Source organism: Heliangelus exortis, chromosome 17 (assembly GCF_036169615.1).
Source record: "Heliangelus exortis chromosome 17, bHelExo1.hap1, whole genome shotgun sequence".
In the NCBI taxonomy this organism is placed as follows: Eukaryota; Metazoa; Chordata; class Aves; order Apodiformes; family Trochilidae; genus Heliangelus; species Heliangelus exortis.
Window position 1 is genome coordinate 2,188,293 of NC_092438.1, and position 20,094 is coordinate 2,208,386.

A 20,094-nucleotide genomic window follows, 5' to 3' on the forward strand; every position below is an offset into this window, starting at 1 on the left:
CAGCATAAAAAAATTCTTCCTTATATTTCATCTAAATCTCCCCTTTGAATCTAAACCCATCACCCCTCTTGCCACCCCTGCTAAGAAGTTTGTCCCCATCTTGCTCACAGGCCCCCTGAAAGGTGACACAGAGATGTCCCCATGTCAAACCCACCCCCTTTAAAGCCCACCACCAACAAACCCAACCCATCAAGAGAAACCAGGTGTGCACATCCAGGAGAGGAACAACAGGGAGCCCAACTCTCTTCCCAGATACTTCCAACTCCCTTAGGAAAATCCCAGGCTCACCGTGGAGGTGCTCTGCCTGCAAATGGGTTTGTTGCCATCAAAGATAAAATTTCCTCTTCCTGGGCCAGCAGTTTCCCAGCCAGGTGGATTATCCATTCATTCTGCTCGTAGGTCTGGGGGAGGAAAGAAGAAACACAAAGTTTAGGTCCTGCTGAGCTTGCCAGGGAGAGCTTTTTCCTTCTGCCAGGTCTCTGGGGGGGGGAAAAATACAACAATTCAGGTAGCAAATGATGGATTTTCTCACGTTGCAAGAAAACAGATCCTGTGGGATCAAACACCTTGAGGTCCTGTAATTGCTCCAAGTAATTTCTTTTAGCAGAAGTTCCACAGAGGAATGGTAAGGGTATTTTTTGCAATGACCATCCATCACTTTAAAATAGGTTGTGTTGTCACAGGGAAAAAAAAAAGATTTTTCTCTTTCTGATTCTTTTCTCTTGCAGCCTCTTTATTTCCTTTAATCCTCTTCTCCATACCCCACACCTGCACTGAGCCCCAAATTATCCCAATCTGCCCCCAAAAGGAGCAGCTCAGCTCTGCCCAAGCTGCCTCACACATCTCATGCTCTTCACAGGGAATTCTTGCTCTGTGAAAAGCATTTTCCCTGCTGCTGCTGTTCTTTGCCTTCTGCTTCCATTGAGATTTTATTTATTATTTTTTTTTCCTCCCTCCTTGTTGTAATCTGCACCTAAATGGATTTTTGAATGCAAGCAGTAGGGGACACTGTGGGAAAGCAAAACCCAGGGCTGTACCTGCAGGACCCTGCAGAGCCACCAAGGCAAAGTTTCCTCTGAAATCTGTCCTGATGGTAAAGTTTGTTATTTCTGTTGCCAAGGGAAGCAAAGGAGAGCTGGGAAACAGCAAAAGGAGGTGGAAAGGCAGCTCTGCCTCGTAGGGTTTCTGACCCTTGCTGCCTGCAAGTTAGGGGAAACCCCCACATATTGAAGTCAAGGATTTTCTCTGAATATTTGCCCTCCCCATCCACCTGCTTCTGGCTGCCTCCCCCTCCCATCAGCTGCATGGATGGGTGGGTGGTGGAGTCAAGGCTGGGTCCCCTGCCAGCCACATCTCATGCTCTGCTCATCCCAGAGCCCTGGTTAACCCTGGGACACCCTCCTGCACCAGCACCCACGCTGTCTCCTCTCTCCCAGTCCCCTTCCCAGCACAGAGGAGGTGCTGGTGGCTCCCAAGCAGGCATCCAGGTCCCCATGGCCCCAGTGGGATGGAGCAAGGAGCTTGGCATCACTTGGGATGTTAACCCCAAACCTTGCAAGTCTCACCCTAACCCTTCCAGGGCTGGCAGGAGGAGCTGGCAGCATCCCCAGAGGCTCAACCACATCACTTCATGGGGCAACTCATCCCCAGATACTCCAAACCACTCTGTACCCCCTGGCCATGCCTGAGGTGCTCAGCTCAAGCTGGGCTTTGGGAGGGTGGGTGCAGCCTGGGACCACCTGAGAAGTGGGACAGAAGTTGGAGGTGATCAAAGATCCCCAGTCAGACCTCCAGCATCCTGCACCTCCCTTTTGAAAGGGCTCTGCCTGATTTTAAGCACTATTTCTGGAGGAGCTGGGAGGTGTGAGGGTTCCCATGTGGAAGCTGGAGAGAAGGTGGAGGAGAAGAGAAAAACTCCCAGGCTCCAGAAGCCAGAGCTTTATGGAGGATCCCAAAACTTCCCAAGCCCTGATTCCAAACCACGGGGCTGTGCAGTGGTGGCATCAGCTCTGGAGCTCACACAGTCTCCAAATTGTTCATTAGCAGCTCCATGTGCACCAGAGTGGGACTTCTGGTTTGTAAAGTGTTTTTCTTGTAAAATTTACAACACGTCTGGCCCCAGCAAAGGCTGTGGTGAGAAATTTCCACCCCGTGCAGCCCCCTCACCCTTCCCCCCCTGCTTCCAGCACCAAAGCTTTGGGAGCCTGATGGAGCTGAGCTGCCCTGACCACCCCCTGCTTAACTCATTCTGGTGGCAAAGGGAGGCAAAAACCAAAACCCAAACCCAAACAGAGAGTCCAGGAAATCTGGGCTGTGTTCAGGGAAGTGTCACAGCCCAGGGATGGAAGGTGACAGGTCCCCTGCCCAGGACCCAAGCCCCCAGCACTGTGATGGGTGGGATCAGCCAGGAGCTGCTTTTGCCAGCAAAAAACAGGAGAAAACTGCCAATCAGTTTTACCAGGTTACACATAACACCTCCTCCTCCTCTTCCTCCTTCTTCTCCTTTTCCTCCTCCACCTCCTCCTCCTCTTCCTCTTCTGCCTCCTCCTCCCCCTCCTCCTGCTCCTTCTCCTCTTCCTTCTCCTTCTCCTTCTCCATCTCCACCTCCTCCTCCTGCTCCTTCTCCTCCTCCTCCTTCTCCTTCTCCTCCTCCATCCTGCTGCCTGGCAGCAGCAAGTTCCATTTCCCTGTGAGCACTTTGTGTTTGGAATAACAGAGATAACAGAGGCTTGAATAAAACATTTTACAAAACCATTCCTCTGCCTTCTCCCTAAGCAGAGTAATTTTTTTTTCACTCAGGCCCTCCAGTTGGTGGGTGACAGCACAGAGGTTCCATCACAGCTCCCTGGTACCACCCAGGGGAGATCCTCTGAGCATCAACCCCACTGCTCCTGAAGTTTTTTCCTTCTCTTAGGGAAGCAGCTGAAGTTTAGAGATCAACTTCCAAGCCTTAGCTGGGACACACACCCTGCATGGCCATGCTCAGCACCAGTCTGAGCTGCTTCTCTGCCCATCCTGACCTCTTGGAGCAGCTTCAAGGTACAAGACAGAGAGATAATGGGCTTTCAAAAATAATATGAAGAGGGCATTAGCTTTGGTATTTCTTTGAGCAGTTATTATTTGGTAAGCACCAAGAGTGCCCTCTCCTTGGCCAGAGGCAGTCCCTGAGCAGAATAAATAACCTGCATGCCATTATAAGGAGGGGAAAAGCCTTCCCTTTGATTTTTCTTTATCCAGAGCACTGCAGGCTTTCCACTGCTGCCCACTGGTGAAGAAAAAACCTTTGGGATGATAAACAAGCAGCTTTTGCAAAGTCCAAGGCATCCCACTACCAGGAAAAGGGACCAACTCAAAGCCCCAAAACTATGAGCAGTATTTTGGTTTCTGGTTCCTGTTTATTAACGATGCTGCCTTCAGCCACAGCCTGCCAAAAAACCTGCCAGTAACACTTTCTGAGCACAGCTCAGCTCTGGGTTGTGGTGGATGGGCTTCTGCAAGTGCCCACCAGGAAGGAGAAGTCCAGAGAATTATAGGAACATTCCCACCAGCACCTGGAGGACAGGCAAAGCTTTAATGATGTGTCTCCAGCTCCTGCACCAACAGGACCACGTTGCACTGATGCAATCAGGTGTCAAGAGGTCAAAGCTTTTCCTAGCTCTGAAGCTGAATTTTCCTAAGATTAAATCATTCTGCCACTCCATCCACTCTTTCCTCCCTTCTCCATGGGGACACAGCTTGCTGTCCCTTTGCAGTAGGCTTGCACCCATCCCAAACTTCTTTTGACATTGGGATGTTCCTGCAGATCTGTTCATTCTGCTGCCACAGGAGGTTTCTGCACCTCTTCTCTGGGTCCCTCTGCTGCATCTTTCCCAACTGGGTGCTTGGCTGAGGGTAGCAGGAGGATGACACCATCAACCAAACCCCAGGCTCATCCTGTTTGCCTTCTGACAATGCCTTTCCAGACCTCTGCTCATCTTGTGATGCCCAAGAAGCTTCTCTGGAGGATGATGCTTTTGCCCCATCCCATCCCAGCATCCTGCATCATGTCCCAAACCCAGCAACACTGCTTTTAGACCTTGTCCTCTGCTCTCCTCCTGGCTTGGTGGCATCTGCAAGAGCAAAGAGCACACCATGCTGTTCCTTCCAATGGGCAGCAGCTCCTTTTAAAAACATCCATGTCAGACCTTGATTTAAAATCACTCTGCTGGAGTGATCCAGAGCAACCTGAACCTCAGCTCCTGCCAAGAGACATGATTTGTGTGGAGGCCACCCCAGCCCACGTTGAACAGAGGTGGCCAGGGGATCAGGCAGCCAAGGGGGACCCATCCCAGGTGGCTGCTGAGGAATTCCTGGGAAGGTTCACCCAGATTTCCCCAGGCTGCTGCTGCTTTGTGGCAGCTTCTCCTCTTCTGCAGATGAGAAGCAGCAGCACGGACATTTCTGGACAGGTTATGTCCCCACCAGAACTAAAGGAAGGGCTTCAGTTCAGAGCTCCAGCACCCTCGGGCTTGTCAGGATGTACAAAACAAAGAAGGGATTTAGAAAACAAGTGAAAAGACACATAAAGAATAAAATTAGCTGCATGGAAATTGTTTCCTGGCAAATAACGCTGTGTTGCCTTACGTATAATTATGGGGCTACAGAAGGGTAATTAAGAGGCAACAAACTAAGAAATTGCAACTCCAAGGTAGAGCAGCATCCCATTCCCAGCCAGAGAGGTGCTGGTGGCTCCCACAGTTTGTCTTTCCCAGGCCCATCCTGCAGCTCCAGCCAGAGGGAGGTTTCAGAGCAGAGGAAGGTATCATAGGTCAAGCAGTGATGAGGTGCAAAGAGGACCCTGTCCCAAGCAGCACAAAGGGTTGGTAAATCTCTTCTTCCTGGATTTTTGGCAGCCTGTCAAAGCTGGATGTGTCAGCTCCATCCCTCCTCACCACCACCAAGCTGCTAAACCATCCCCGTGCCCACTGGGTGATGGGGTGAGCAGCAGCACAAAAAAAAAAAAAAATAAAAAATATATATATCCAGAACTTTAAAAAACAAATTAAATCTAATCCAGAGGTTGAAGTAACTTGGTTTTATGGACTCCATAAACTACTGTACAGGGTTTGCAAAACTTGCCTGGAATCACAAATGTCTTCTGGGGTTTTGGCTCCTGGTTTCTCCTCCTTTCTGCAGCTCTGTGTAACCAAAGGCTGAACAATACCCAAAGGATGGAGCCTTCTGCAGCCACATGGGGGGACAGAGGGACAGCCAGCTTGTCAGGGGACAGCTGGTGCAAAACCACAGCTCACAGACCTCAATCAAGCACTCAGCCTCTCCAAATGGGATTTACTTCCACACCTAAGCAGTTATTTACATGCCCAAACATCCAGATCAGAAGTTGCTGCTGCTGTGCCTGGACCTCTTGCTTATTTTTACCAAGAGTCATCCCTGCTTTTCAGCTTTTTTTTTTCCTTTCTGCACCAAACCTTTCAGTGAATCAAACACTCACAATACAGATGCCAAGAGGTGTTGTCACCTCCTCTTCTTCCCTCCATGCATCCTCAGCACCAGTGCTGGGGTGTGACCCTCAACACCAGGATTTATGCTCCATCCTCCTTGGATTTTAAACCCAGACCCCTTTGGATTTTAAAGCTTTCCTGCCCTGGAATCAAACTGCTTTTCTCTCATCTTTAAAACCCCTTCTGCTTGGGTGAGCTGGATTTTTCCTCCACATCCCAAACCAGATTGAAACCCAGAGCTCCCATCCCACCCTCTGCACCTCTGGGTGCTGCTGGGCACCTCTGTTGCCTTGAGTTCCAACCTTCCCTGGTTGCTTGCTGAGGGATAAGCAGCCCTAATGCAGATTAAATGAAATTCCAGCACACAAAAAAACTAGCAGGGTAAATCTAAACCCAAAGCCAGGCAGTGATGGTTATGTCATGGCTGAGGAATCCAAAAGGCGCCGAAATGAAAATACCACAAAAAAAGCAGAGAGAGAAGTTTGGGGCAAGGGGAAGAGCAGTGAGGGATGAGGATACACCAGGAGAGGATGCAGGAAAAAAAAGAGAAAAGCCTGTGACCATCTGAGATGGGTTTGCCTCAGAATCACAGCAAGTTAAGGGCTGGAAGGGACCTCCACAGATCCCCTAATGAAAGGCTCAGGTTTGTAGAACCTGAGAGATTTGGGCTCACACAAATGAGGTTTTGCAGAATGGGTTAAAAAAGATACAAAGCAACTGATCTACAACTTTTCCCTCCCTCTTCTCTTTTTTAATTCAGGGCCACCCCTGAATTAATTGCCCACATCCCCAGGAGGGATGGAGGGTCCAAACCCCACCCAGTGAGGATGCCACCACTTCCCCAGGCAGGTGCCATCCTCCTCCATGTCTTCAACTCAGCAAAAATTAAAAAACCTTTTTTTTTTTTAACATAATTAACTCAGCCAGGGCTTCAAGCATCCCCTCACACTGTGAAGTCCCAGAAATTGTTTTTCCTGGTCCAGAGGCACCCAAGGAAATGTACCTGGAAGGCAGCAAACCACATCAGCCAGTCCAGGCGGTAGTGGTAGGGGGTGATGAAGCAAGGCCTCCTCTTCAAGTCCCCAGGCTTGCATTTGAAGTCATATTCCTCCCAGACAGCAGCAGGGTCATTGGGATCCAGGCTGGATGTCCCCTGAAGGACAACTTCTGTCCTCTCCTTGGTGATGCTGTGGGACACAACACAATCAAAAATGTTTTTTTGTCTCTAGCCAGGTAAAATGTTAAATTCCTCAGAGTCAACAGGGCAACACGAGTCAACGACCCCATGGGACAGCTGGATCCTGATGGATCCTACAGAGAACCTGCCCATCCAGGAGGTTTTTCTCTCTCCAGCAGCAAAGTCCATGGAGAAAATCCCACTCTCCTTGATCACATCCCAATGGTGCCAGTCCCAGGAGGGACTATGGCCCAAAAAGATGATGATGACTGAAGGTGATGGGTCTGTCTTTCTCTATCAGAGCCTAAAACTTGTTAGTTAACTTGTTAGTTAACATAATTAGAGACTATAACAAGTGTCTCCCAAATCCCACATGAGCATCTTCAGCCTGCACCGACCTCTCTCTTTTTCCCATGCTTCTGAACCAAACCTTTACTTCTGTTACCCCAATGACTCCCATGATACAAAAGCTCTCTGACCACAACCTCCTGACGGGATGAGAAAACAGAGATGCAAGGTGGCCACAAAACACAGCTCCAGGTTTTTACCTTGTGCAAAAACCCAGGCTTGGAACTGGCACGTGTGTGGCTGCCCTAATGACAAGGCCACCAATGACATTTCCCAGGCAGCTGAGCCTCTGAGTTTCAAAGCTCTGGCCCTGAGACCTCCAGCTGGGGGATCAGCAGAGCAGCTTCCAGCTGGGATCACTCCAGAATCCCTTTTCCAAGCCTGGCTCTCCCTGCAGCACCTCTGGCCACAAGGAAGCTGAGCTCCAGCTCCCACCTTGGCCATGGCAAAGGGCAGGACAAGCTCTCAAGGAGCCCAGGTCACTTGAGCCTTGGGGAGGTGATGAGCCCCACCAGGAGCACCTCAGGACTCCTGGGCCACCATTAACCATCTCTCCACACCCAGATATTTCTCTCCCCAGCTCTCCTGGAGCTGTAACCCACCAAGAGGAGGAGGCAAGGTGCGAGCCAACGCGAAGCGCGCCAAGAAAAGCGGAAAACGAAAAAAAAAGCCCCCCCAAGGCAGCTGAGGTATCAAAAGTTGGGTAAAAAAACACCTCAGCCTCAGGACAGGGCACGTGCAGCCCCGTGGCTGCTTGGATTCTCTCCCAGCAGCAAGGTGAGGACTCCAGAACCTCTCCAGCCCGTGTGAAAGCACCATCATCAGCTTCCCAGTGAGCTCCCCTCCACTGGAGAGCTGTTTTCCATACCCAACACCTAACTGCCTATCAAAGCTGTCCAGCTCCCAACACCCTTTTAATTTTTTACTACTTTGGTCCTTCCTCCTCCAACTCAAGCCACTGAAAATTTGGAAACACACAGCCTCCACCTTCCCCCCCCCCCGGATGGTTCCCAGTGATAGATGCTCCCAACCCAAGGAATGCTCTGCATCTCCACTTCTAATTGTTCCCTACATTTAAGAGATTTCTGGATTCTCCAGCCAAGTTCCATACTACACACAGGGCTGAGTTATGAGCCGTGGCCAGCTGCCCACTGGTTAGAAACACACTGTAAATCAGAGACACCAAATTACTAATAAAAGTATGTTCCTACTGTGTGATTCAAAATATGTCAAGTTTCACATAATCGTATATTCATTATAAGCTGCAATCCTCTTTTTATTGGTTTACATAGGCTGGAATTACAAACATATTACAGCAGCATTTCATCACATGCTCTTTAGGTTCTGGTAACTGTTGAAACAGAAACCATAGACTGAAGAAGAAAAAGAACAACAACCCAAAGAAAACAAATCTCCCGTGGCTTCACCACTCCAGCCTTCAAAGAGGTTTAGGGGTAATTTCTCCCTCTCTCTCTCTCTCTCTCTCAAAAAAAAAAAGAAACTTGAGCATTTTCCACAGCTTTGATACTTTTAATCCTGTAGGTTTTTGGTCCTTTCTTCCCAAAGAAATTTCTGCTGTCGGGAGAACATCAAATTAATTTGATGTGCTCCAGGTGTCCTCAGCATCACAGTGAGCCCTTCACCATCCACTCAGCCAGTCCTCTCAACAACCTTTTATAAACCTATTTAATTACTGGTGGCTGCTGCTGTGGGACCTCATCCAGAGCCCACTAACCCCAGAGCTCCCATCCCTGGGGAACACCTCATGGCCAGGGGGTGGCAAAGACAGAGAGCAGCAGAGCAGATTGGCCCTGATGGAGCCCCTGGGGAAGGTGTTCTCCTGAAACCCTGTTTTCCAGCATTTTCTCAGCTGGAAAAGTCAGAGGAATGGTTACATTGAGGCCAACCATGGCTGACCTCAGCCTGATGTCCTGGCCCCCAAAAACCCAAAGATACTTAAAATGGAGATGTTTCCTTTGCTTAGTCCCACCTTGCAGCCAAAAGCTGTCCTCTCAATCTGCCTTGTTCTTTTTTGAGGCCATTTATGTATTTTTTTTCTCCACAGTTTCCTGTAGCCATGAATTCCTCAAGTCACTGGCTGGAAAAAACACTTCCTTTTGTTGCCCAAACCCTGCTACCCAATGGCTCACATGAATATTTACAGGAGGGAGAACAAACAGGTGCAGGGGAAGAGAAGGTCACCAGAAATAGGGTGGGCTGGTGTGGGTGAAGACCATCCCCTGGGTGAATTCTCTTCTGGGTATTTTAATCCTGCAATTACCTTGGCTGTATCAATATAATGAATATATATATATATATATATATATAAAATGAATGGATGTATCAATATAATGTAGAAGGAGCTCAAAGAAAATAAATCATAATTCAGCAGAAAAGAACCCTGCTCCCTCATTCCTCTCCCACAAACAGGTATTTCAGAAATTATAATTCCCAATTTCAGTGTAATTTCAGTGGGGAAAAAAAACCCTAAAACAACCTGCTCTTTTTTTCCTGTAAACAGAGACTTCAGAAATTATAATTCAGAGGATAAAGAAGCCTTTTCTCCTTTTCTCCTTCTCTCCCAAGAGCAGATATCCCAAGCCTAGAGGCAGCTGGCAGGCTTTCCAGGCACACAGGCTGCCTCTTGGAGAGCAGAGCCCTAGGATACCTCCCAAAAAAGTACCTCCCAAAAGCTCCATAGGTGTTGACAATCCTGAGGGGGTTGAAGGAGGTGTTCATGACCTGTCTGGAGTTGAGGAGGTTGAGGATCACTGGGATGCTGAGATAAGCAATGAGGAGGCCAAAGGAGATGTTCACCACCCTGCGGACATACCAGCCTGTGTGGGACACAAAAAAAGAGCAGAAAAAGGTGATTCCAAGACTGGTGATGGGCTCTGCATCCTCCTCAGCCCCAGCCTGAATCCCCATCCTGGGTGGGCAGGACCCTGGCTGGGTGCTCACAGCTGCTCTGGGCTCTGGAGTTGGGGTTGGCAAACACTCTGTAACCAACCTGAGCTTGCCAAGGGCCTGATGCTATCGCTGCCCAGATCTGCTTTTCTCTAAATAGTCTGAGAAAGGGCTAAAAAGAAAAAATGCTGAAAATGTCAGATTAATCATTGCTTTAAGGCAGGGGAAAAAAAGCAGCTGGCACTTGCACCTTGCTCCAAACTGCCCTCCTGAGCTGTGGAATCACCCCAGCCTCCGGGGCTCTGCTCCTGCCTCAGGATCTCCCCCCCTAGAAATTAATTTCTTGCATTTTCCTTCTTCTTCACTCACAAGCTCCATTCACCCCTCACTTCCCTTTCTTTTGTGATCCTTTCCCCAGGAGCTGCCTGCTGCTCCACCAGAGGTGCTGGGTTTGCAGGAGCAGCACTGGGACACCAGCTGCAAGCAGACAAATAAGCAGAGGTGACCTCTGAGGGGTTCCTACCCTCCTGGCCCTTTTACATTTATTTAACATCAACAGCCCCAGGCTCAGATTCAAAGCCATTGCATGGAGCTTTCCCCTTATCTCTGCAGGAGAGGGATGTTTATTTGAGCCCCTCTCAGAAACTATTAATAATTGTTTAGTCTGAGAACATTTCTGCAGAATCATTTGGGTTGGGAAGGAGCTCAACCAGATGCCTCCTCTCACCCCCTGCCAGAGCAGTACGAGTCCTTCAGGCTTTTTAAAAAATTATTTTATTTTTTAATTATTATTTTATTTTTTATTATTATTTTATTTTTTATTATTATTTTATTTTTATTATTATTTTTTATTATTATTTTATTTTTTTATTATTATTTTTTGGGGGGAAAATGGTGCCTTTCCCAGCAACCAGGTCTCTTTCTCAGCTAGTGAAAGAGCAGTTGGACCCATCACAATCAACAAGCAATTCTGTTCTTTTTGGAAGACCAATCTCAAGCCCAGTTATTGAACCAGGGAACAAGTGCTTGTGAAACTCCAGTAGCTTCAAAGGCAGGAGGGTCACTGGGCCACCAGGGGTAGAGGACAGCTGTGAAGCAGCTGCCATTTAAAATCTTTGATTTTAAATAGGCAAAATTAATAATTAAGATTTAAAAAAATATATATAAATAGATAAACAGGCTGCTCAGACAGGTGGTGGAGTCTCCATCTCTGGAAACCTTGAAAAATCCCCTGGCCTCCATCCTTTGCCACCTGGCAGGGCCATTGCACTAGATGATCTCCAGAGGTCCCTTCCAAGCCCTAACACCCTGTGATTTGGTGACAAAACCATGCAATTCCACCTCCCCTTATTGAGGGGTGAGGCACAAGGACTGAGTCAGGCACAGAGACCCAAAACCCCAACCCCACCTTTGGGGACATCTCACCCCGTGGCCTCGGATGCTGCTCCCCAGCTGCCCCTTCCAGCTGCATCTGCACCAGGTGGTCCTTAACCCCTCCTGCCTGGGAGCTGAAGAGGAAGCCCAAGGTGCTGTCATCAAAGCAGGCAATGCTGGGCACCATGGTGAGCCAGTTGAGGAAACTCAGGTTGCCACTGATGATCAGAAGGACCTAGGAGGGGAAAAAAAAGCATCATAAGATGTTGGATCCGCTCCCAAGACAAGAGGAAAGTGTGGTGGAAGAAATGCTGGCTCCAGCTCCAAGGTGGACCTGTTTGGCTTGGACTTCCCAAAACAGATGGTAAGAGGACAGTTCCTGTCTTGAAAAAAAACCACAACAAAACCCTGAAATTAAACAGACTGGACTGAGTTAGATCAAAACTGAGGATGTGTTACAGCTGCGCAACAGGCAGAGAGAATTTTGGCACCTAACTGGGATTTCAGAAGTGCTCCCTGGGGATGTCACCTTGAAGAAACTCACTCAGGATCCCACATGGAGTCTGCAGAGTACCTGATCCAGGACCTAGAGCTCCCAATTTCAGTGTCTGCATCACAAGTCCCCCCCCCAAAATACTTTGTACTCAAACGTTGGTCCCTGGAGCTTCCCCATGGTAGATCTGACCAATTACAGTAAATAATAAAAGTCCTAAGCAGGGTCTAGTTAAAAAAAATAAATTACTTATTTATCCTGAGTTGGACAATGATCCAGAATTAGGGAGGGGGGGGGAAAAAAGTATTTAAATCTGAATTACAGACACATGTTGGGTCCTTGAACATAACGTTGTTCTCCAGGGCTGCTGCTCCCCCTTTGACCCAAAGGTGATTTAATTGAATGCATATTAATCAGCCTGGGTTCATTAACACATTTCTCACTTAGCAGCTTTGTTAGGAAAACTCTGATCCTTTTCTGCTGTGATTTGCCTTGCACAGTTGCAGGAACATTAAGAAAATAATTCTGCACTTTGCCACTGAGGCTCAGTTTACAGCTTTGGATGGAGCAGCTGGGTGGTCCATGGGAGATGGTTGGGTTGGTTTTTTTTTATTTTTATTTTTTTTACAGCAGTGATTCACCTCTCTTTACTGCTTGGAAGTCAGAAGCAAGATATCTGATTTCTCCCAGACCTTAAAAAAAAAATTAAAATTAATCAGGGGATTAAAAAATAACACAAGTTTGGTGCTTTCTGGTCTGTGGGTGGAATCAGGAACCTGACAGGGTTTCAACTTCAACCATTCCAGCCAAGGCTCCACACTCAGGAGCTGCCCTTGCTGCCAGCACCCTGAACCCCTCAGCTTTGCAAAAACAAACCTCCAAGGGTTAAAAAAAATTATCAACCTCCAAGGGTTAAAAAAAATCATCAATCTCCAAGGGTTAAAAAAATTATCAACCTCTGAGGGTTAATAAAAATTATCAGCCTCCAAGGGTTAAAAAAAATCATCAACCTCCAAGGATTAATAAAAATTATCAACCTCCAAGGGTTAAAAAAAATCATCAACCTCCAAGGATTAATAAAAATTATCAACCTCCAAGGGTTAAAAAAAAAATTGTCAACCTCCAAGGGTTAATAAAATTATCAACCTCCAAGGGTTAAAAAAATTATCAACATCCAAGGGTTAAAAAAATTATCAACCTCTGAGAGTTAATAAAAATTATCAACCTCTGAGGGTTAAAAAAAATTATCAACCTCCAAGGGTTAAAAAAAATCATCAACCTCCAAGGGTTATTAAAAATTATCAACCTCCAAGGGTTAAAAAAAAAATTGTCAACATCCAAGGGTTAAAAAAATTATCAACATCCAAGGGTTAAAAAATTATCAACATCCAAGGGTTAAAAAATTATGAACCTCTGAGGGTTAATAAAAATTATCAACCTCCAAGGGTTAAAAAAAATCATCAACCTCCAAGGATTAATAAAAATTATCAACCTCCAAGGGTTAAAAAAAAAATTGTCAACCTCCAAGGGTTAATAAAATTATCAACCTCCAAGGGTTAAAAAAAAAATCATCAACCCCCAAGGATTAATAAAAATTATCAACCTCCAAGGGTTAAAAAAAAAATTGTCAACCTCCAAGGGTTAACAAAACCAATGTCCTGCTTGAAAGTCAATCAGCAGGAAAAGGGGGAACCTTGCAAACACCCCAGGGGTGTCTGTCCCACCCAACAGTCCCATGGATGTTTCTGCACGAGGTCTCTGTCACCTGAGGGACCTGTCTGGCCAGGACTCTGTCAGCTGAGCAACCTGTGTCTTCTGCAGGAGATGCTGCACTCAGGGCATCCTTTGTGATTTATTTTTTTATTTACCCAAATCCTTCCTTTTCCTTGCTCGAAGCCTCCTAGGGATCCGTTTCCTCCTCTCCCTGTCCAGGCAAAAAGCAGAACTGTGCTGGATCCTGGTGGGAAGTTGAATTCCACACAAATTTCCCTGGAACATCAGGATCTGTGCATGCCTGGCAGCAGTGATTTGCTCTAAGCCATCAAACTTCTCAAGGTTTTTCTTCACACAGATTCCAAAGCAGGTCTGGACTTCTCTGCACCCACTTGTGGACAAAAATCTCCTCCAGAGATGGAGTCTCTGCTGGTCTGGCAGGGCACAGAGAGCATCACTGCTCCTTCCCCATCAGCTGCACAGACTGGTTTGGCTTGGAAGGGACCTTAAAGATGATGACCAACACCTTCCACTCCACCAGGTTGCTCAAAGCCCTTCTCAGGTAAAAAAGCAGAATTTTCTTGCACACATCCCATAGGAATTCCAGCTTTTCCACCAGGCTTGGTCCTTCTGTGCTCCTACCAACCCAACCAAATCTCCCTGGCTGGGTGGATGGGTTGTGTCCTCCCTATCTTGGGCTTGATTTGGGTTTCCTGGATGTCTCTGTCTTGCTGGACAATATTTAAATGGCCAATTATAACAAACAGATGGTATCAACCCCTGTGGTGATTTTGAAAATTTTTTTATTAAAGCACAGTATTAATCACAGTAATTGGGTAGGAACTTTAAGGTTATAAAACTACAGCATGTCTAATGAGGGAGCTCCTTATAGGAGGAACTGAGGTTTTTAAACTAATAATGTCAGTTTTATGGATTATGACTGGAGTTTTATGACGTGTGATATGAAATACTGTGGATTCATGGCTCTCACTGGATTAATTTGGAAAAGTAGTTTTCCTGGTTCTAGGCCCAAAAACAATTATTCCTTACATTTCTGTCCCCTGCACTGTTACCAAACCCTCCATCAGAAAATGGGCACCTACACCCATAACTTTTTTACAGGTTAGACTTCTTTGTTTGGCTGGTTGGGGCTTTTTTTTTGTTTTGGGTTTTTTTTTTTTTTTAATCACAGATTGTTACAAACATACAGTAGGCAGGAGAAGCTCATATTCTGTGTAGCAGACTCTATATTTGTCCAGAAGGAAGAAAAACAACAGGCTGTAAACTCTTAAACACCACTGATGGAGCTGCTGATGGAGCTTGCAGGCTCCGGGGTCTCTGGAGCTTGCTGGTATTAAGTCATTGGCAGAGAAAAGCCAAAATTGGGGTGCTTGGAAGAACTCTGATTTACTTATAAAGGTTTGAAGAGACCTCAAAGAAGCCATCAAGTCTTTCCTTGGTAAAGTTGTCTCTACCTGCTCCACTTTAAAGTCTTTTTAGGGGCTGAGTGATGGAGCCAGGTCCCTGGGCTACCTCCTCCCCACTCCTTACTATGAAAAATTATTCTTAATAATATTTCATCCTGTGACCCATTCTCTGCTCTCTGCCATCCCAGACACTGTGTTTTCTTCTCTCTCCTTCATTCAGAGGAAAACTTTCCCTTCCCTCTCACTGATGTTCTCATTTGGATTAAATAATCCCAGGTGCTCCAGCCCTGCAACTCCAGATCTCTGCTTGTTCTCACCATCCTTTGGATATTTTCCTATCTTTCCTGAAGGGAATGCCCCAAAACCAAACCAGAGCTTCCATCTCCAGCCTTATCAGAGGCTGGAAGGATTTATATTCCCAGAGCACAAAGATTTTCTGTACTCCAGGACATTTCTCCTTTCTGCCACCTCGAATGCACAGCTGAGATCGTTCTGAATTCTCCCCCCGTGCCCCAATCCCCTCTACCAGGTCTCCCCAATCTCAGACATTAATAACAAAACCCCTGAACATCCCAAAAGATCCTGGGGGAACGGGAATCCCCTTGGATAAATCCTCTCCTCTGGCAGCAAGCCTTTGAGAGCTGCTGAATAGACTTCCCAGGAGTTTTGTCTCCTGAATGCTGATTTCCTACTTTTTCCAGCCCCCCCCATTTTCTTGGCTTGTTTATGAGATTTTCTGTGAAACACTTGCAGAAGCCTCAGTAAAAGCATTTAGTGGTTTCCCCCTACTCATGCCCCTTGTTTTGCCCGTGGAGGAAAGGCAACAACTGCTGCTACACAGCTCAGGGCTGCAGCCATCCCCCTGGTTTTTGGAGCTTTTTAGAAATACCCTTCCTCATCAGTTTTCCCCACTATTTTCCCCAGAAATATCCTGGCTCTTCCTTTATATATTTTTTTCTTTTCTCTCTTCAGAGGACAGGTACTTCATTACTTCACTCTTTCATTACTCCACCCAAGCTCCATGAATTCTCCAAGAGAAATCACCAATGCTGACAGGATTTCAAGCACCAGCTTTTAGCAGCCCCACCGTGGGGTTCCTGAAGCTCAGATCCATCTGAAATGATTTGAAGTTCTCTCCAGCTTGTGGCTGAGGTCATCCTGCTTTGTTACTGGTATTCATTACCTCAAGAGCCACACAAGACAGGACTTTTTAGTGGTGACACTTGACAAAAAAAGACACTTGGTATTGGAAGAGAAAACACAGATGAGGTTTACCAATTAAAGAAAAAAAAATAGGATCTAGAAAATAAAAATACAGACAGAAGTAAACCTCCTTCCTAGCACCCAAAATAATAAACTGCTTATTCAGTCTGAAAGCCAAAGGAAAAAGAACCCAGCTCAAAAAAGAACCCAGCTCACCTTCTGATTCTGCAGATCCCCCCTGGATTCCCTCATCACAGATCCCAGAGCAGTAAGGACCCTTTCTGATGGGGTTCATTGGTTCCACTGCTGCTGGATTTCCAGAACTTAAGGATGCTCCTCCATGTCACCAAGGAAAGAGGAAAGCAGTCTTTCCAGCTGGATTTTATGGATTTCTGCAGGAGCAGAGGTGAGGAGGAGCCCATGTCAGCACCCAGCAACGTGTGTGCTCTGCTCTCTGGAGCTGGCAGGGCCACCTGGTCCCCATCCCTGTCCATCCTGGGAGTGACAACCAGGTCCCAGATGAGAAAACCCCCCACACCAGACCCTCCACAAAGTACTTCCAGGAACCAGAGACAAGTGGGAGCCTGGAGATGACCCAACCAGACCATGCCTTGGAGCAGGACAAGTCCTGGGTGACACCAGGGGAAAGGGAGATTTGGCAGCAGCCACCTCCATCTGTTTCCCTGCTTCCCAGCATCACTCCTCACCCTGCAGCCACCTCCTCCCTTTCTGGTTTTCCCCTGGGCTGGCTCTGATGCCACTGGAACTGGGAGCACAAGCACTAAAGGCTGAACTGGGGACACTTCCTTGCCCCACAGCCCCTCTGCCTGGCATGAAGCTTTGACAAGAAAACCCCACAGTGGTCTCCAGCCAGGCAGATGCTGCTTTGGGTTTGGTTACCTGGTTAACTCCACTCTTCTGAGCCCTCTGACCCTGCCACCAAAGCATCTCCTGCTCATGGGACAAGCTGGAACTCCTACCAACAAAAGCTGGTTCTTCCTGAAATAGGAAGGATGAGCCTCAAAAGGCAGATTTGATTTTAATGCTACTGGAGTGTCCTGAGAACAGCTTCCCACAGAGACAACCAGATTGTCCTTCCCCCATCTGACTTCAGCTTGAAAAACTCATATATATGTCATTTTCCCCCAAAGTTATTGTAGGCACAGAGAAAAAAAAATTCCATTAAATGACAACAGCAAAAACATTTAATTTTCCCCTATTATTAATTTAACTTCTCTATGTAATACTTGCAGGAGGGTTCACTCCCTGCATTGCAGAGCTGGTTAGTGCAGAAAAACCCAGAGGAAAATAATCACCCCTGTCCAATCCTTCTGTTTTAGACAGCAGATAAAATGGTTCAGGGAATGCCACAGAAACTCAGAAAGGTTTTGGAAGAATCCAGGAGAAAAAGGAGCAAAGCCAGATGTGCTGGAAGGATGAGAAAGAAGAGCATGGTCTGAGTTTGGTTTAATTTGGATGTGCAGTCAGTAAAGTGATCTCAGTTCAGATGCCAAAACACAGCTCAAGAAACAGCCTTTTCTCCATCCCTGGGATGGGGACACATGGATGCTCTTCAGAGACCTCATCCCTCAATGTCCAAAAAAGGGTGGAAGCACCCACCCAGCTCCCTGGGAGTTTCACCAGCTCAGCTAAAAGTCCAAATTTGATTTTCAAACCATGACTTCATAGGCAAAGTTCCTCCCCACAAGGTGATAGGTGAAAACTCACATCTTATTACCACACTTGATAGAGAAATAAGAAAATAAGAAACCTTGAGATGCACCTCTGGTTAGTGGGGGGGTCACTTGGACACGACCAGAGAGTGACAAATGATACATTAAGAAACAGAGCAATCAGCCAGAATCCAGAGCATTTTACTCTTCACTTTACTCTTTACTCTTCACATGTTACCTACAGATTTGTGGCTGTGGCTGGGAGCTTAAGGACCTGTCTTAAAAAAGACCCCTATTTATCCCTAAAAAAAAAAGAGGTGAATATTTAAAATATTTATAAATACTTGTAGAGCTAGAGATAGGATGGAAATATTGAGGAATAAAATAACTCTTGAGGAGGAACAGAAATAGAGATAGAATCCTAGAATGGGCTGGGTTGGAAGGGAGCTCAGAGCTCCTCAAGTCCAACCCTTGCTCCACTCCCCCCGTGGTTCCCAGCCCATGGCACTGAGTGCCACATCCAGGCTCTTTTGAAATATCTCCAGGGATGGAGAATCCACCCCTTCCCTGGGCAGCCCATTCCAATGGCTGAGCACCCTCTCCAGAAAGAAATTCTTTCTCATGTCCAACCTAAACCTCCCCTGGCACAACTTGAGACCTCTTGTGCCCTCTTGTCTTGCTGAGAGTTGCCTGGGAAAAGAGCCCAACCCCCCCCTGGCTCCAACCTCCTTTCAGGGAGTTGGAGAGAGTGATGAGGTCTCCCCTGAGCCTCCTCTTCTCCAGCCTCAACACCCCCAGCTCCCTCAGCCCTTCCTCACAGGACTTGTGCTGGATCCCTTCCCAGCCTCCTTGCTCTTCTCTGGACCTGCTCCAGCACCTCAATCTCCTTCCTGAGCTGAGGGGCCCAGAACTGGACACAGGACTCAAGCTGTGGCCTCCCCAGGGCTGAGCACAGGGGCAGAATCCCTTCCCTGGACCTGCTGGCCACGCTCTTCCTGAGCCAGCCCAGGATGCCATTGGCCTTCTTGGCCACCTGGGCACACTGCTGCCTCCTCTTCAGCTTCCTGGCAATCCAGACTCCCAGCTCCCTCTCTGTCTGGCTGCTCTCAGCCACTCTGTGCCCAGCCTGGAGCTCCCCATGGGGTTCTTGTGGCCAAAGTGCAGGACCCGGCCCTTGGAATGTTGAACCTCATCCCGTTGGGATCAGCCCAACTCTCCAGTCTGTCCAGGTCCCTCTGCAGAGCCCTCCTGCCTTCCAGCTGATCCACACTGCCCCCAGCTTAGTGTCATGTGCAAATTTGCTGATGATGGACTCAATCCCCTCATCTAAATCATCACTAAAGATATTAAACAGCACTGGGCCCAACACTGATCCCTGGGGGACACCACGGCCGCCATTTTGATGCAGCCCCGTTCAGCACCACTCTCTGGGCCCGGCCCTCCAGCCAGTTCCTAACCCAGCACAGATGCCCCTGTCCAAGCTGTGGCCTGACAGCTTTTTCAGGAGAATCCTTTGGGAGACGGTGTCAAAGGCTTTGCTGAAGTCCAGGTAGAGCACATCCACAGCCTTCCCCTCATCCCCCAGGCAGTCCCCTGATGATAAAAGGAGCTCAGGTTGGTCAGACAGGACCTGCCCTTCCTAACCCCGTGCTGGCTGGGTCTGATCCCGTGTCCAAGATGCTCAAATGCAGCCATGCAACAATCTGAACTGAAACTTGTCCTTACACCAGCTCTGATTTTGACACATTACAAATTGCCCCTGGCCTAAGTACCTGGTGTAAAGTTACAAACAGAACAGTGCTAAAGCACCAGGGAACCAAACCCTTCCCACTCCTGGTACATTACCCAACATTTGTTCTTGATCTAAATGCAAAGCAATATAAATGTCTCACCCCGTGCTCAGTTTTAATTTGTAGCTCTAGGAACCACCTCCTGCCCTTCCCACAGATTATGGGATTTGACTGCAGAGCAGCTCTGTGGAGCAGCACAACTTCCAGCTTTTCAATGGAAAAAATGTTAAAGAGAAGCAAGAGAGTGAAAGGGGAGTGATTTTATACTTTTTATATATATATATATCCACACTCATAAATCTCACCCTCCAGCCCTCCACCTGACCTCCAAACTGGGATGAGAGACAAGCCCAGTGCCCAAAGGGTTAAATTTAATTTCTTTTCTTTATCATGCAGCCCAAGATGTTGTAGTACAGATCCCTAACCCAGGAAATTTTATACATTTAACTCAATTACTGGAGGACTCTGTGAATTTGGGATCTGTTGCT

The 20,094-nt window shown here is 47.3% G+C and overlaps 1 protein-coding gene across 1 annotated transcript in view; it reads right to left on the reverse strand.

The window, feature by feature from the left end:
- Positions 1 to 20,094, reverse strand: part of LMF1 (lipase maturation factor 1) — a 192,373-nt gene that overhangs the window by 20,235 nt on the left and 152,044 nt on the right. The window contains exons 7-10 of the mRNA XM_071760568.1: positions 11,359 to 11,542; positions 9,710 to 9,863; positions 6,505 to 6,688; positions 289 to 401 (exon numbers count right to left, since the gene is read on the reverse strand). Coding sequence (XP_071616669.1) covers positions 289 to 401; positions 6,505 to 6,688; positions 9,710 to 9,863; positions 11,359 to 11,542 — 635 coding nt within the window. The remainder of the gene's footprint in view (positions 1 to 288; positions 402 to 6,504; positions 6,689 to 9,709; positions 9,864 to 11,358; positions 11,543 to 20,094) is intronic.